This window comes from Alternaria viburni (assembly GCF_023758015.1).
Source record: "Alternaria viburni strain BMP 2772 chromosome Unknown scaffold_10, whole genome shotgun sequence".
Classification (NCBI taxonomy): Eukaryota; Fungi; Ascomycota; class Dothideomycetes; order Pleosporales; family Pleosporaceae; genus Alternaria; species Alternaria viburni.
Window position 1 is genome coordinate 774,987 of NW_026055779.1, and position 15,355 is coordinate 790,341.

Consider the following 15,355-nt stretch of genomic DNA (forward strand, 5'->3'; position numbering starts at 1 on the left):
GAAAGAACGAGGGCTCAGCGTATATTCTGTCATGAGCGGCTGCTTTCAAGATTTAGAGTGACGGCACGTGACTACACTCTCACTGCCACCACCATCCAAGAATTGAGCCACAGTCGAGTCAGCTAACTAGAACAATGCACCAGTATCTACTCAACAGCAACCCTCAATCTACACAAAACCGCCTTCTCCCTCTCCAAAGGACTCCCCGGACTGCACACCACGGTAAAATTATGCCAATCCCTCTCCAAATCCACGTCCAGTCCTTCAATAACATCATACCTCTGCATCATTCTCACAATCACATACCCCGCCTCCGTAAGAGCAAATTGCTGCCCAATACAAATGCGCGGCCCCCCATTGAACGGGACGTACTGCCACGTTGATCCCGGTCTCCTCTTCTCCCAACGTTCGGGTACGAATTCATCGGCGTCTTCGCCCCAGAGGTCTTTCCGGCGTTGCATGACGTGCGTGCTGAAGTTTACTTCTGTGCCGGCGGGAACGAAGATGGGGAGGGTACCTGAGGGGCCACCGCCGGTGGGAAGGGTGGTGTCGCGGATGGCGCAGCGGGAGTTGAAGGGGACGACGGAGTGGAGGCGTAATGTTTCGCTCAGAACATGCTGTAGATAAGAGCAGCTCTTGAGCTTCTCGAACGTGATACTCTGGCCAACGATGGTACTCGAGTAAGACCCGAATTCCGCGAGAATGACTTCTCGCAGCTTTTTGTATGCCTGTGGGTTCCTCACTAAGCAGTAGAAAACCCATGATGTGAGTGATGCTGTCGTATCTCGACCTGCGGCTAGCAGACCGAGAACTTGCTCGCGGACTTCGGCGCGGTCAGAACAGCGCGATCGCAGTGTTTCGAGGAAGTCGTAGCGGAGAGACGAGGAACCTTGTTTTCTCGCTTGGTCTGCGGCGTCGATGGCGCGGTCGACGAAGGTGTGGAGTGTGTTGATGCATTTGTTTAGTTCGGTGTTGCCGTAGAGCCAATAGAAGCTTCGGAGGCGCATTCTGGTTCCGAGGATGGACAGCATGCGCTCGAATGCGTGGTCGAAGCTGTCTTCTACATCATTCTCGTCGCCTTCCTTCTCCTGTCGCTGCTCTTCAAGCAACTTATGGAGTGACCCCGTACTCATCCCCAGGAAAAACTCCGTCGCCGAATCCATCGTCAGCTTCGGTAACAAGGCCGCCAAACTGACCGGCGCGGACCACGCCCTCCCTTCGTCGTCCACCCTCAATCCCCCTTCTTTCCCCTCAATGACTCTTAACAAACTCCCCACATGCCCCTCCAACACCTCCAGCCTAGAAACATTCTCCCTACTAAAAAGCGGCCGCATAGTCTCCCTCGCCCGATGCCAAGCCACCCCATCAACAGCAAAGATACTGCGCCCGAGCGCCCTCTTCAAATTCGTACGCCGCGCTGTGCCCATGATGAAGTCGTCGAATTGCGTGGCGAGTAGGGCTTGGATGTTGCGTGGCTCGGCGGTGATGAGGTTGGTGGTGCCGAGCAGGGATATAGCCCATGTGTACCGGTTCATGGCCGTGAAGCGCGAGAAGACGAAATCGGGGGTGCGTTGCTCGCGGTCGGCGAGGAGGCTGCGGCGGATGGTGTCGATGCCGAAGGGGAGGTGGTAGGGCTCGACGGGGACGGGACCGCATCCTAGGTGGCGGCTTTTGAGGTAGTTGCGGAGGGGCTTTATAACGAGCGTGTTGGTCAGGTGAATGAGGAGAAGCAAGCTAGCCCCTATGATGAGGAGGTGTGCTTGCATCTTTGGTGTTGGTGCTTCTGTATTCGAAGCTGCGTTGCTCTAGAAGTGCGCCACCTTCAGCTTAAGTATGCTACTTGGGTACCGAGCTATTCATCCTAACGTACCATCTTTGACCCACGTGCATAGCACTAAGCAGGGGATGGGTATCCAGTCGAGTTTCTGGATTTTGAGCTGGAAACCGCCCGCTTGGCATTGCTTGTGGGAATGACCGGGAGCGAGTCATTGCGCTCACAGTGCATGTGCGATCATGATCACATCGCGGCCGTATTCTCGATACCTCGCTATCTACATCACTACATGCAAGGCAGATACATCGACATCACCTGCACGGCTTCATCTTCGACTGCCGCTACCCATCCAGGTCAGACACAGGCGTCAGCTTGACCATCAAAGGCAGCTTTTCCCACACCAAGTAAGTGCCCTGCTTATTCCACCAGTCGTTACCAGGATCATGAAGTTCCCAATCAAAGACCCGTACCAATTTCGCCATCGTAAGCGACATCTCAGCATAAGCCATAGATCGTCCGATACAAGCCCTCTGACCGTACGAAAACGGCTGGACAGCAGAACGGTCATCGTCCTTGAACTCTTCCGGTGCGTCATCTAGCCATCGTTCCGGATGGAACTCACGAGCCTTCCTGAAGTTACGCTCCGAGTGTCCGGCTGCCAACTGATTGACAGCAACGGCATAACCACCAGGAACCCATTTGCCCTCGATCATTTCGCCCTTTCCAGGGACGAAGCGTGGTAGTGAGCCCGGAGTTGGTGGGTAGAGACGCATGCCCTCGTTGAGGCAAGCGCGCAGGTACTTGCAGCTGGTCACAGCTTGGAGGGTCATGTCTGCGCGGCTTTTGAACAAGCCACGTATCTCTTGCTTGAGCTTCTCGAGTTTATCTGGGTTGCGCAGGAGAAGATATGTCAGGCCGGACATACCGCCTGCCGATGTACCGCTGCCAGCTACGATGAAGTTGGAGGAGAGCATGACCAGTTCAAGGTGGTTGAGCTTCTCGTCGTTTTCGAGGATGTAAGACCTGATCAGACACTGAGTCAGTAGTGTTTCGGCTGGGTAATGAGTCGATCGAGCTCACATGAAATCCTTCCCAGGGTTCTTGGCTTCGACACGCGCCTTCAACTTGGCTTCTGTCATCGCGATGTGCTTCTTCCTTGACTCGGTGACGTATTTAGGCGTCATCCAGTTGAGTAGACCCATGAAGCCGTACTGCACGGCAAGCTGGAACCAAACGATAGCCTTTGCGCGAGCGAGAATCGCTTGGATCCACGGTTGCTCGGGGTTGTTGACGCAGCCTGACGGTTCGCCGAAAGCCAGGTCGGATACGATATCGAATGCGACGAGGTTGTACCATGTAGTCATGTCGACGGGTCCGTCTTTGCTTCGTTCCTTCAGCTTTTGGACGAGGTTATCCGAGTGGTCTTGAAAGTAACTCTCTTGTTCGCGGCTGGCATGAAATCAGTATTGTCATAGCATGCCTGCATTTCGTCGGATAGACTCACAGCGCCCTCTGACTAAAAGCCGGATCGATAGCTCTTCTCAACCTCAAGTGTCGATCTTGATGCTCAGTCATCAAGCTACGTTGGCCACCTATACTCGCAGGCGCGATACCTCTACCGTCAAGAGCCTTCACGAACTCAGGGTTTCGCTGTCCGTATATCTTCTTCCACGCCCCCGAAGTCGTGTAAGAGAGCTCGTCAGGAGCGATGCGCACAACAGGGCCGTATTGGTCGTGGAGCTCGCGGATCTTCCAGCTGATTCGACCCTTCATGTTTGCGCGATTCCATGGTAGACGAGAGATGGCCCAGAGCTTCGGGCCCGGATAACCAGCCAGAGGACTGAGGTAGAGATTGTACACGACCTTGGAGAAGACGTGAAGCAGGATCTGATAATCTTCGTGAGCTGACGCAGAAGCCAAATCAGGATTTGCGTAAACTCACGAGCACGAAGATACCGGTGGTGATGTTTCGCAATGTCAGCGATGGCGCTTGGCGTAATTGTTGCCACAGGCTATCTGGTATGAAAGCAGCGGCCATGATCTTGTGAAGTTGCCAGACTGTGACGAAACTCAGAGCCAGCGGTTCGAGAGCCGGGAGATAGACAGCTCAGTCTTCTCCAGCTCATCACCTCGTTGAACGCTCAAACTGCCGGAGGCATCTATCCCGACGTATTCGATCCATGCGGCATCTGGCAAAAACCTCCAACTCCCCTACTATCGCCAAACGTCGCACTCGCCGACCAATGGTGCAGACCAGAAGTAGCCAATTGCATCCCCTCCATTACGCACGCCCTGCTACAGTTGGTGTTTAGAGAGACTGAAGTTTTCCGCGGTGAAGATACGAAGGTGAGCTCAGGTGACCCGGACTTTCATTCGGCCCTTGGTTGTCGGGCCGATCCTCTCTCCGAAATGGCTTGCAGATGGTCGGCTGTGCGCATGCAATTGTGGATACTGGCGGGATACATGGGTGTGACAACGGTGCGCAAAGAATTATGTGCAGCTGGGCCACGTGTTTGGGGTGAATGGTGGAAGCTTGACCACGAGTACGGAGAAATATGACTCGTGATTACTACACGGCGATACAGTGTAAGGTGGAGCATTTCTACACCCCTGTTGATTTGGAAGAATGCCAGTTCCTCTTGCGTAGTCTCCAGCACGCGGTATCGCTGGGTTGCTGGCCTGTCAATGTGTCCAAGAGATGGGCTGTGATGACGAGCTGGTTGTCTGTGGGTATCTGAGCATCTCGTTGTACGAAACACCATCTCTTTTCGGTCTTGACGTCTCTCTTTGGTATCGCCAGTCCACGTGGTGACATCTGTATCACCAAAAAACATGGATAATCAACATGGCTCCGACGACGTACTTGCCTCATCGGCAAAGACAATCCGTGCCGAGCTTCAACAGAAGCTTTCCAGCGAAGCGCGCATCCATCTACCGTTCGACGAGGACAAGACAGACTTCGACAAGGGCAACCTTCGCTTCACTCAGTACGAGCGCCCAACATACCTCGCTGTCGTCGAGCCAGGTTGTGAGAACGATGTAGTCGAGGTCGTCAAATATGCGCGGGAGAAGGGTATTCCATTCACACCCCGTGGTGGCCACCATGCAGTCACTACCACGATGAGACATTTTAAGAACGGCATATGCATCAACATGCGCCCACTCAACCACATGCGATGGGATGCTGAGAAACGGCATGTTACCGCTGGTGGTGGAGCGATCACTGATGAGTTCGTGCGCTTCGTGCATGATTTGGGTATGGAAGTCAGTAAGTGTAACAAAGCCTCCAGTGGCAGCCAAAGTACTTACAAAGCTGGCAGATGTGGGATCGTGTCCTACGACTGGTGTCGTCGGTGTAGCGTTTGGTGCAGGCCTAGGCCGTTTGCAAGGCAAATATGGCTTTCTAAACGACAATATGGTCTCTTGTAAACTCGTACTCGCCGACGGAAGTCTGGTTCTTGCATCTCAGGACTCGCATCCGGATCTGTTTTGGGCCATTCGTGGCGCAGGCCATAACTTTGGTATCGCAGTCGAGGTCACGTTTCAGGTCTATCCGCAGCCGCACGGAGGCATACACCATACTTGGGATCTGGAGTATACATTGGATCAGTGCGATGCGGTATTCGAGACGCTGAATAGCGTCTACGAGACTATGCCCGCTGACTTGGCAATCTTCGTCCTATGGTTGCGCCAGAGCAGCGGTCGCAAGGTAGGTCGCTTAACGAGTAAGGTATCCACGCTGCTAACAAGGCCCAGCACATCATTCTCGTCAACCTAGTCTGGTCCGGTCCAGCTGCGGGTGCAGACCCCTATGTGCAGCGCTTCGAGTCCCTGGGCCCAGTCTTGATCACCGGGCGGAAGTCCGTGTCATGGCCAGAGCTACCGTTCACCACCTACAAAGAGATAAACAAGCTCTTTTGCAATCCCGAAGTCTGGCTCCGAGGCCCCTATAAGATGATGGGCGCAGCCTGTGTCGATAAGTTTGACCTCAAGACGACACGCGAGTTCTTTGAGAGTGTCAAAGCCATGAGTGAGGAGTGGGAGAACCGCGGCTGGTTCAGTGCCATGTTCGAATGCCTGCCTGACCAGCGTGTTCGCGAGATTCCCGACGATGCGACAGCCTTTCCGTGGCGCGGAGGTTCGAATCATTTCCTGTGAGTGTACCGCATTGGTTCTATACGAAGCAAGTTCTGACTTATGGGATGTAGTATGCTGAATGCGACACCAAAGCGACTGGAAGACCGCAAGGTTTTCGAGGACCATCTCAACTACTGGAAGCAACGCTTCGTCGAGGCGTCTGGATACGGCCGTTTGCAACAGTATGTGAGCTATGGTAATGGCACGGCGACCTTGAAAGACCCGCCCGAAGCACTGTACGGCTACGAGCCCTGGAGGTTGGAAAGGCTACGGCTTCTCAAGCAGAGATATGACCCTGACAATGCGTTTCGATGGTACCAACCACTCGTTGAGTCATGAGGTACCTACTGTAGATATTTGGAGCAGCATCCAATGCAGACATAGCTTACCCACGATTTTGTTTGATGAAAACCGTATTAAGCAACATGATCCTGCCTGCGCTTACGCGCGGGCCTTTGGACATGGCGGCGACACCCTTGGTGTACCTCTGAGCGTTTTGAGATATTCGATAGCTTAGCAGATACGATGCCAACTCCCTGCCGAACAGTAAAAGGCCGCGTGCGTACACGTGGGCATGAAGAGTGGCCTATAGATGTTGCTAGAACTCCGAAATCTGGCCAAATCGTGGGCGCAGTAGGGAGTGGGTACTCTGGCGCATCGTGACCCACGCTGGACTTCGAAGCGAGGACAACAGCAGTACGATCTGGGGAAACGTCTGAGGCCGAAGCTAATAATTCTCCGAATATAAGGGCCTTCGGTGGGTCGAAAAAGTCTTGGGGAGTCTTGTTTAGAGTGGTGGAGACACACCTGAGTCGTGGCTTCGGTTACCCTGGTCGCCTTCAGATCTTGGGAAGATAGTCGAACACGTTCACCTGTATCGGGGAAACAACATGCTGCGTGCTCAAACAACCCAGCGGTATTGGATAGTTTTGTCGAGATGTTTGATCGGCTTCATACCGCTCCTGCCTAATTGCAGTGCGGATGCGTGGGCTTGAGAACGGTGATCGGGCCATTGCGACGCGAAACCTGTAGCATTAGTAGATGAGAGTCTCATGAGACCCTTTGGAGATGATATGTACCTGTAGCCTTCACAGCAGGCTTTTACGATTTTTCTCCTCCCATTCACCACATTATACGGCGGTGTACTATTCTTCCCAACCCTCCATCCTCTTCAGGCTGTCACAATGAACAAACCAATCGCCATAATCGGTATCTCTTTCCGGGGTCCAGGCGATGCTCGCGACCCCGAAGCCTTCTATCGTATGCTCGTAGAAGGTCGCAGCGCACGCACCGAGATACCCAAGGACCGTTACAACGTCGACGCTTTCTACCATCCCGATCCAGAACGGCTGGGTAGCATCCAACAAAGGTAGGCTCAATCTGTTGCCATGCGTAGGTTGTTAACCCTACTGATGTGCTGTTGCAACAGACATGCGCACTTCCTGGAACAAGACTTCAAGGTGTTCGATGCTCCTTTCTTCAGCATCACGCCAAAGGAAGCGAAGGCCATGGATCCGACACATCGCATTCTACTGGAAGCCACGTACGAGGGCTTCGAAAACGCTGGCTTGACCTTGGAGCAAGTCTCAGGCACACAAACATCCTGCTACATCGGTACCTTCACAGCAGACTTCCCCAACCTGCAAGCCCGCGACAACGAAGGGCCTTCAATATACCGTAAGTGATCAAATCAGTATAATGCTGGTCCAAGCTAAGCCTTCTCTGCAGACGCGACTGGCATGTCAGCATCTCTAGCCTCCAACAGATTGTCGTGGTTCTACAATTTGCGGGGGCCTTCACTGACAGTCGACACGGCCTGTTCATCAAGTTTAACAGCATTCCATCTAGCCTGCCAAAGCATCCGCACAGGCGAAGCCGAGATGAGCGTGGTTGGTGGCGCCAATCTAATGTTCGGACCAGATATGTCTATCCTCTTGGGCGCTGCCAAGATTCTGTCGCCTGAAGGCAAGAGCAAGATGTGGGATGCAGACGCGAATGGTTTCGCCCGTGGAGAAGGATTCGGCGTCACGATTTTAAAGGTGTGTACTAAGCGCTTCCACCGCGGTTTCGGTATGAGGAATTTGACTGACGAGTGGCGGTATGTAGCCTCTAGACGCAGCGATCCGCGACGGCGACAACATCCGAGCAGTCGTGCTGGCCACGGCCGCTAACGAAGATGGTCGCACACCAGGCATCTCGTTGCCAAACAGCGAGGCGCAACAAGAACTGATCCGAACCGCATACCGGCAGGCTGGTGTGGATCCAGCAGAGACAGGATATGTCGAAGCGCACGGAACGGGTACACAAGCCGGCGATCCACTCGAAGCCCGAGCCATCCTCAAAACCATTGGATCAGGCGAGAACCGGTTGTCGGATCTATACGTCGGATCAGTCAAGACGAACATTGGTCACCTCGAGGGCGCAGCTGGTGTAGCGGGTATCATCAAGGCTGCGTTGACTGTTGAGCGAGGCATGATCCTGCCGAATCTCTGGTCAGTAGATCGCTGAAGCTCTCAATCTGCATATACTGATATCCTCCAGGTTCGAGAAGCTCAATCCCGACATTGATTTACCAAAGAATGTCAAGATAGCTTCCAAGTTGACGCCGTGGCCACACAGCGGTCCTCGCCGCGCAAGCGTCAACAGCTTCGGTTTTGGCGGTGCGAATGCACATGTCATCCTTGAGGACGCGGCATCTTTCCTGTCACGACATGGCTTGAAGGGTCGACATGCGACAACGCCACCCCTTCCCAGCCCTGGCAGCGTGCGCGTTGCTGAGCTCAGTGATAGTCCTAGTAGCTCTGCAAGCACTGTTGAGACGATCAATGGAGACTGCAGCGACAACACGAGTGATGTTTCGAGCGAGATCTTGCGCGACCTTCATCCCACATCGAGGGTGTTTGTCCTGTCTTCCAACGACCAAGAAGGAGTCAAGCGCAACGCCGAGCGCCTGCAAGACTATCTGGCCTTGAAGACATCCACGGTACCTTCGTTCCTCAACGACTTGGCATTCACGCTGAGCTCCAAGAGAACTGCGTTGCCTTGGAAATCGTATGCCGTCGCCTCGAGCGTCAGCGGCCTGCGAGAGAAGCTTACGAGCCTTGCTCCAGTGGTCCGTTCCTCCACTTCTGCGACACCACGAATTGCCTTTGTCTTCACTGGCCAGGGCGCGCAGTGGTATGCAATGGGGAGCGGTCTTTCGTCGTACAAGGCCTTTGCTGAGAGCATGCAGAGGTCGGAGGCCATGCTCAAGTCATTCGGTTGCCCGTGGAGCCTTGGTGAAGAGCTTAGTCGCAGCGAGGCTGAGTCCAAGCTACGTGAGACTGACTACAGTCAGCCGGCTTGTACCGCTATTCAGGTCGCACTCGTGGACCTCTTGAGCAGTTTCGACGTAAGACCTGTTGCCGTTCTCGGCCACTCTAGCGGCGAAATTGCGGCTGCGTACACTGCTGGCTTCATCAATCAAGAAGCGGCAGTCAAGATTGCTTGGTTGAGAGGCCAGGTCAGCAAGACTGTGTCCAAGAACGGTGGCATGTTGGCCGTCTCTGCAAGTGCCGATAGCGTACAGGATCATCTCAATGGCTTGAAGAGCGGTCGAGCAGTCGTGGGATGCTTCAACTCCACCAAAGCCTGCACCATCACCGGCGACGCTTCAGCCATTAGTGAGCTGGAGATGCAGTTGAAGGACGCGCAGATACCGTGCACACGACTGCCCATGGACGTCGCATATCATTCGTTCCACATGGAGTCAGCTCGCGAACAATATGAGAGGGCTTTGGAGGGCATCCCACATGGCTCCAGTGCGACCGTTCCCATGTTTTCCTCGGTAACGGGAAGTTTGGTTGATCCTGCACAGATGAAGCCCTCTTACTGGGTGGATAACCTCGTGTCTCCTGTCAACTTTGTCGCGGCTACCCGCTCCCTTCTGAGCCACCCCCAAGAGAACAAGTCGCGCAAGGCCTTCGCCAACCTGTTCGTCGAGCTCGGCCCTCACTCTGCCTTGCGCAGCTACCTCCTAGACATCTTCGCCAGTGCGAACCGTGCTGCTGATACGACCTACACTAATCTGCTTCGCCGCAACCACGATGGCGCTGCTACTATGTTGGAAGCCATGGGCCATCTCTGGGCGCATGGATACAAAGTCGATTTGAGCAAAGCCAATGACGTTTCTCCCGACAACACCAGCATGTTGGTAGACCTAGCTCCATACGCCTGGAACCACAAGGCGTACTGGGACAAATCCCACCTCAGCCGGCAACACCGCCTTCGCAAGTCGCCACGTACCGACCTTGTCGGCTATCGCCTTACTGGAACGCCAGAGCACACATGGCGCAACTTCCTGCGGTGCAACGAGAACCCATGGATTCGTGAGCACAAAGTTCAGGGCGACATTCTGTATCCAGGCGCGGGTATGCTTGTCATGGCTATTGAAGCGGCGCACCAACTGGCCCAGGAGACCAATGCCGACGAAGTGTATGGTTTCGAATTGCGCGACGTTAGCATCGACACTGCGCTTCGCGTACCTGATACGGAGAAGGGTATTGAAGTCATGACACAGCTACACAATCGTCGTACTGGAACACGAGCTGCGCCGTCGTCCACGCTTTACGAGTTTGTTGTCTCTTCCTGGAGCGAGGAGATGAGCTCTTGGAGTGCTCACGCTCGTGGCCTCGTCTCCGTCGTCTTCAAAGCCTTCTCTCCTTCGATGGAGCGTGAGCTGGCGCTTGAGAACGAGCGCTACATGTCGTCTCTTTCTAGGGCTAGGGATGTCTGTCAGAAGCCGGCACGAAGCTTCTTATACGACACAGTCGAGACGATCGGCATGCAATACGGACCGACCTTCCGCAACATGACTGAGCTGTATGCTGGTCCTAGCTCCAGCTATGGCATCATCAAGGTACCTGATACCAAGGCAGTAATGCCCAAGGGCTTCGAATACCCGTATATCGTTCACCCTGCCACGCTTGACTCGGTCCTGCATCTCGTCTTTCCCAGTATCTCAGGAGATGAGCAAGCTCTCAACGAGGCGGTCGTCCCTAGGTCCTTCGATCGCATATTCGTATCCGCCGCTATACCAAAGACCGCTGGTTCGGAGCTACATGGCTGCTCCTCCGCAAAGAAGCTGAGCTACACCACGTGGACTTCCAGCATCACGATGTCCGAGGCAACCATGACCGATCCAGTCGTCATCATGGAAGGCGTTGTACTAGCATCCGTGGGCGCGACAGACAATGCTTCGAAACAGCTTGAGACGCGTGCGTCTTGTTTTGCGCAAAACTGGCATGTGGATGCTGATCTCTTGTCGCCGTCTCAGATCAAAGAACTCGTCTACAAGCGCACGTTGAAGAGTAGAGACGACGATTCAGTACTTGATCTGCTCGAATTCGTCTGCCTTGTTTACATCTATCGCTGCCTTGACTGGTTCCAGAGCGAAGCAGGCAAGGCACATGTTCCGCAGGACGGCTTCTGGAAGTCCTACGTCGAGTGGATGCATGACACCATCAAGCAATTCCCTCCGCTGCCTGCGGACGTCGAGGGCGAGATGCAAAGAGCCAGGCAACGCATCATCAAGTCGGAGAGCGGCGATATCACGGTGCAGATGGTGGACCGCATCGGACAAAACCTTTCTCGCATCTTTACGCGTGAGGTCGAAGCTCTGCAATGCATGACGGAGGGTGATCTTCTTTACTCCTTCTACCGTGGCGCTTTCGGCACGAGTTTCAACACCAATGTGGCAGAGTACGTAGGTCTGATTGCTGACAAGCAACCTGGACTACGCATCTTGGAGATCGGCGCCGGAACGGGTGGTACTACATACCATGTTTTGGAACGTCTGCGCAACCCCGATGGCAGCTCCAAGGCCGCTCAGTATTACTTCACAGACATCTCTCCTGGTTTCCTTGCTAAGGCGGCAGACCGATTCGACAAGGATGCATCCATCATGCAGTTCGGCACGCTCAACATCGAGAATCCACCTACGGAGCAGGGGTTCAGTCCTGAGTCCTTCGACCTCATTGTTTGCGCCAACGTACTTCACGCGACGAAGAGCATCCAGGAGACACTAGCACACTGCAAGATGCTGCTGAAGCCAGGTGGCCGTCTTGTCTTGTCCGAGGTGACCATCAAGCGTATCTTCTCCGGGTTCATCATGGGACCGTTGCCTGGCTGGTGGCTAGGAGAAGCGGACGGTAGGAAAGGAGGTCCACTCTTGGATGCTGACGAGTGGAATGTCGCATTGAAGTTGGCTGGATTCTCGGGCGTTGATGTCGATATCCGCGGTGATCGAGAAACTTCGAAAGAGCCTGTATCGCTGCTCATTTCGACTAAGCCCGAGACTACAAGTCCTAGCCTGCCTCCTTGCTTGGTCATTACCACTGAGACTGAAGCGACGGGTAGGCTTGCCTCTGCCATCCAGAGAACATTCGCCTCCGCCGGCCATGATACAAGCATCGCTCAGTGGAATGACATCTCAAAAGCACATGTGGAGGGCAAGTACTGTCTCTGTCTTGCCGAATGGGATGACGCTATCCTCGCCAATCTTACCGATGACAACTGGGGCAGGTTGCGCGAAGTTGTTCTCTCATCCCAGGGTGCTTTGTGGATCACAGGTGGCGGTGCTCTTGACACGCCATCTCCCATGAAAAGTCTGATGGTTGGGCTTGCCAGAGCCATTCGCAACGAGGATGCCGGCGTTCGCCTTGCCTGTCTCGATCTGGAGGCGTCATCGATCATTGACTTCGAGAGAGCGGCACAGAACACACTCAAGGTCGCTCATGAGCACATCCGCGGTGACGGCACCGAGGGTGAGTTTGCCGCCCGTGGTGACATGGTCTACGTACCTCGTGTTGAGCGAAAGTTGGAAGTGGACTCGTCTTTGCGCAAGTACGAGGCCAAGGGCGATCCCGAGATGGTATCATTCAAGAGCTGTGGACGTCCCCTCAAGCTGACCATCAAGACGCCTGGACTTCTCGATACGTTCCAGTGGGAAGAAGACGAGACGTACCACACACCATTACCTGAGGATTGGATTGAGATTGAGGTCAAGGCCGTTGGTCTCAACTTCAAGGATGTACTCGTGGCGTTGGGTAACCTGGCTGAGAACAAGCTCGGTGTTGACGCCTCAGGTATCGTCACTCGTGTCGGATCAGCTGTCACAGACATCAAGGTCGGCGATAAGGTCATGACTGCATCTTGCGATACCTTCGCCACCTACGTCCGCTTCCCAGCCAAGGGTGCCATACCCGTTCCCTCTGGCATGAGCTTCGAGGAAGCCGCCTCAATGCCACTCATCTTCCTCACAGCCTACTACGCGCTAGTAACTGCAGGTAGCATTGTCTCTGGCGAGAAGATCTTGATTCATGCCGCTGCTGGCGGTGTCGGACAAGCCGCTATCATGATCGCGCAAGCCAAGGGTGCAGAGATATTCGCTACGGTCGGCGCGGACGCGAAGAAACAGCTTCTTATGGAGCAGTATGGAATCCCCGAAGACCACATCTTCAGCAGTCGCGACACCAGCTTTGTCAAGGGAGTGCTCCGTGCCACGGGCGGCAAGGGTGTGGATCTGGTACTGAACTCGCTGGCTGGCGAGGCTCTTCGTAGATCATGGACTGACTGCCTGGCCAAATTCGGTCGTTTCTTGGAGATCGGAAAGGCGGATCTCTTCGCCAACACCGGTCTTGACATGAAGCCCTTGTTGGACAACAAGAGCTATATCGGTGTCAACCTGCTGGACTTCGAGAACAATCCGACACCGCGAGCAGTAGCGCTCTGGCATGACACGGCGAAGATGATCCATGAGGGGGCGATCAAGCCCATTGCGCCACTCCAGATCTTTACCATGGCCGAAGTCGAGAAGGCCTTCCGCCATATGCAGGCAGGAAAGCACATGGGCAAGGTGGTCGTTCGCGTTGACGATGCAGACTTGGTCCGTGCCGTACCTCGAATTCCACGCGTACGTGTCCAGTCTGACGCGACGTACGTGATTGCCGGACTTGGTGGTATCACGCGTGAGATTGCGCGTTGGTTGGCAGAGAAGGGCGCGAAGTACCTGGTGTTCCTCTCTCGGTCTGCAGCCAGCGGCACAGACAACAAAGCATTCGCTGCGCAACTGCAGAAGACGTACAGCGTTACGCCGCTGGCGTATGACTGCGACGTTGGTAACAAGACCGCTCTGCAAGCAGTCTTGGATGACCTGAAAGCTAAGGGTTTGCCACCTGTCAAGGGCTGTGCGACTGGCGCCATGGTCCTACAAGACTGCCTCTTCGACAAGATGACGGCTGACCATGTGCGTACGACGGTCGGTCCCAAAGTCCACGGCACCTGGAACCTGCACGAGCTGCTGCCACGCGATATGGACTTCTTCGTTATGCTATCTTCGCTAGCCGGTGTGATGGGCCATCGTGGACAGGGCAATTACGGCTGCGGCAACAACTTCCAAGACGAATTTGCTGCATTCCGGCGCAACCAGGGCCTACCGGCGATGACCATCGACATCGGCTATCTTCTGTCGGTAGGTTTCGTGGCTGAACATGACGAGTATGTCGACCACGTCAAGGCCATGGGGCTCAAGGTCATGCATACCTCGGATCTTCATGGTCTTCTAGCGACCGCCATCGAGGGCCCCTCTCAGCACCCTGGGCAAGTCATGTGCGGTCTGCCTTTCAATGAGCACGACGACGCGTGGTACTGGATGACCGACGCGCGATTTTCTGCACTGCGCAACGTTGCAGCTGGCTCCTCGGCGAAGGCTGGACAGACCATCTCGTTGCGAGAGGAGTTGACACGATGCGGCACGGCGAACGAAGAGGCCGTGCAGCTCATCACGGCCGCCATCGTGCAGCGTCTTGCGAGCCTGATGATGATACCCGAGGCCGATATCGATGCTGGCAGGCCGCTGAGCGCGTATGGTGTTGATAGTCTGGTCGCTGTTGAGGTAAGGAATTGGGTCGCGCGTGAGATGTTGGTAGAGTGCTCCGTGTTCGATGTTCTGCAGAACATCCCGATGACACAGCTGGCACAAAGCTTGGCAGAGAAGAGTAAGCTGCTCCTTGCGCAGGCTTGAAGCTGTGTGTACCTGGGTAGTTCCAATAGTATTTGCTTCCCGCTATGTCTATCTTCGCCCTTGCTCAGATGTTGTTCGTGATGCTTGCTGAGAAGGAACGACGAAGCAGCCACGCAAGCGGCTTAGCCACATCTTCTGATTGGCCAGTAGCTGATCATAACGTCATCGACTCGTTGCACCGTTTGGTCGTCACCAACGCTGGGCCGCGGATTCGAGCTTGATTGATGTGTGAGCTACGATGATGCCTGATCGTTCAATACAAGATGCATCCAACGGTACATAAGTCTACCTGTCGCTCCACCTAGCAGATCTACTTGCCCGGCCTCCTTTCCCGATAGACCAGTCACGGCTATTACACTAGTTCATCGTCGGACTTTACTACC

The 15,355-nt window shown here is 54.6% G+C and overlaps 4 protein-coding genes across 4 annotated transcripts; 2 read left to right on the plus strand and 2 right to left on the minus strand.

Annotated features, from left to right (window-relative positions):
- Positions 1-146: 146 nt before the first annotated feature.
- On the minus strand, positions 147-1,766 carry ALT2 (alanine transaminase alt2; the record flags this gene model as incomplete). Its single annotated transcript, XM_049354403.1, has 1 exon — positions 147-1,766. The coding sequence occupies one exon, from the start codon at positions 1,764-1,766 to the stop codon at positions 147-149; it is 1,620 nt and encodes a 539-aa protein (XP_049211268.1).
- Positions 1,767-2,115: 349 nt separating this feature from the next.
- Positions 2,116-3,812, minus strand: ALT3 (Cytochrome P450 monooxygenase alt3; the record flags this gene model as incomplete). The annotated part of the gene is made up of 4 exons (XM_049354404.1): positions 2,116-2,797; positions 2,855-3,223; positions 3,279-3,661; positions 3,717-3,812. 4 exons carry the CDS (start codon positions 3,810-3,812, stop codon positions 2,116-2,118), a joined length of 1,530 nt encoding a protein of 509 aa, XP_049211269.1.
- A 794-nt stretch (positions 3,813-4,606) lies between these two features.
- ALT4 (FAD-linked oxidoreductase alt4) lies at positions 4,607-6,250 on the plus strand (the record flags this gene model as incomplete). Its single annotated transcript, XM_049354405.1, has 4 exons — positions 4,607-5,042; positions 5,134-5,483; positions 5,531-5,928; positions 5,983-6,250. 4 exons carry the CDS (start codon positions 4,607-4,609, stop codon positions 6,248-6,250), a joined length of 1,452 nt encoding a protein of 483 aa, XP_049211270.1.
- An 845-nt stretch (positions 6,251-7,095) lies between these two features.
- Positions 7,096-14,972, plus strand: ALT5 (Type I Iterative PKS; the record flags this gene model as incomplete). The annotated part of the gene is made up of 5 exons (XM_049354406.1): positions 7,096-7,280; positions 7,341-7,588; positions 7,640-7,950; positions 8,018-8,403; positions 8,453-14,972. 5 exons carry the CDS (start codon positions 7,096-7,098, stop codon positions 14,970-14,972), a joined length of 7,650 nt encoding a protein of 2,549 aa, XP_049211271.1.
- Positions 14,973-15,355: the final 383 nt, after the last annotated feature.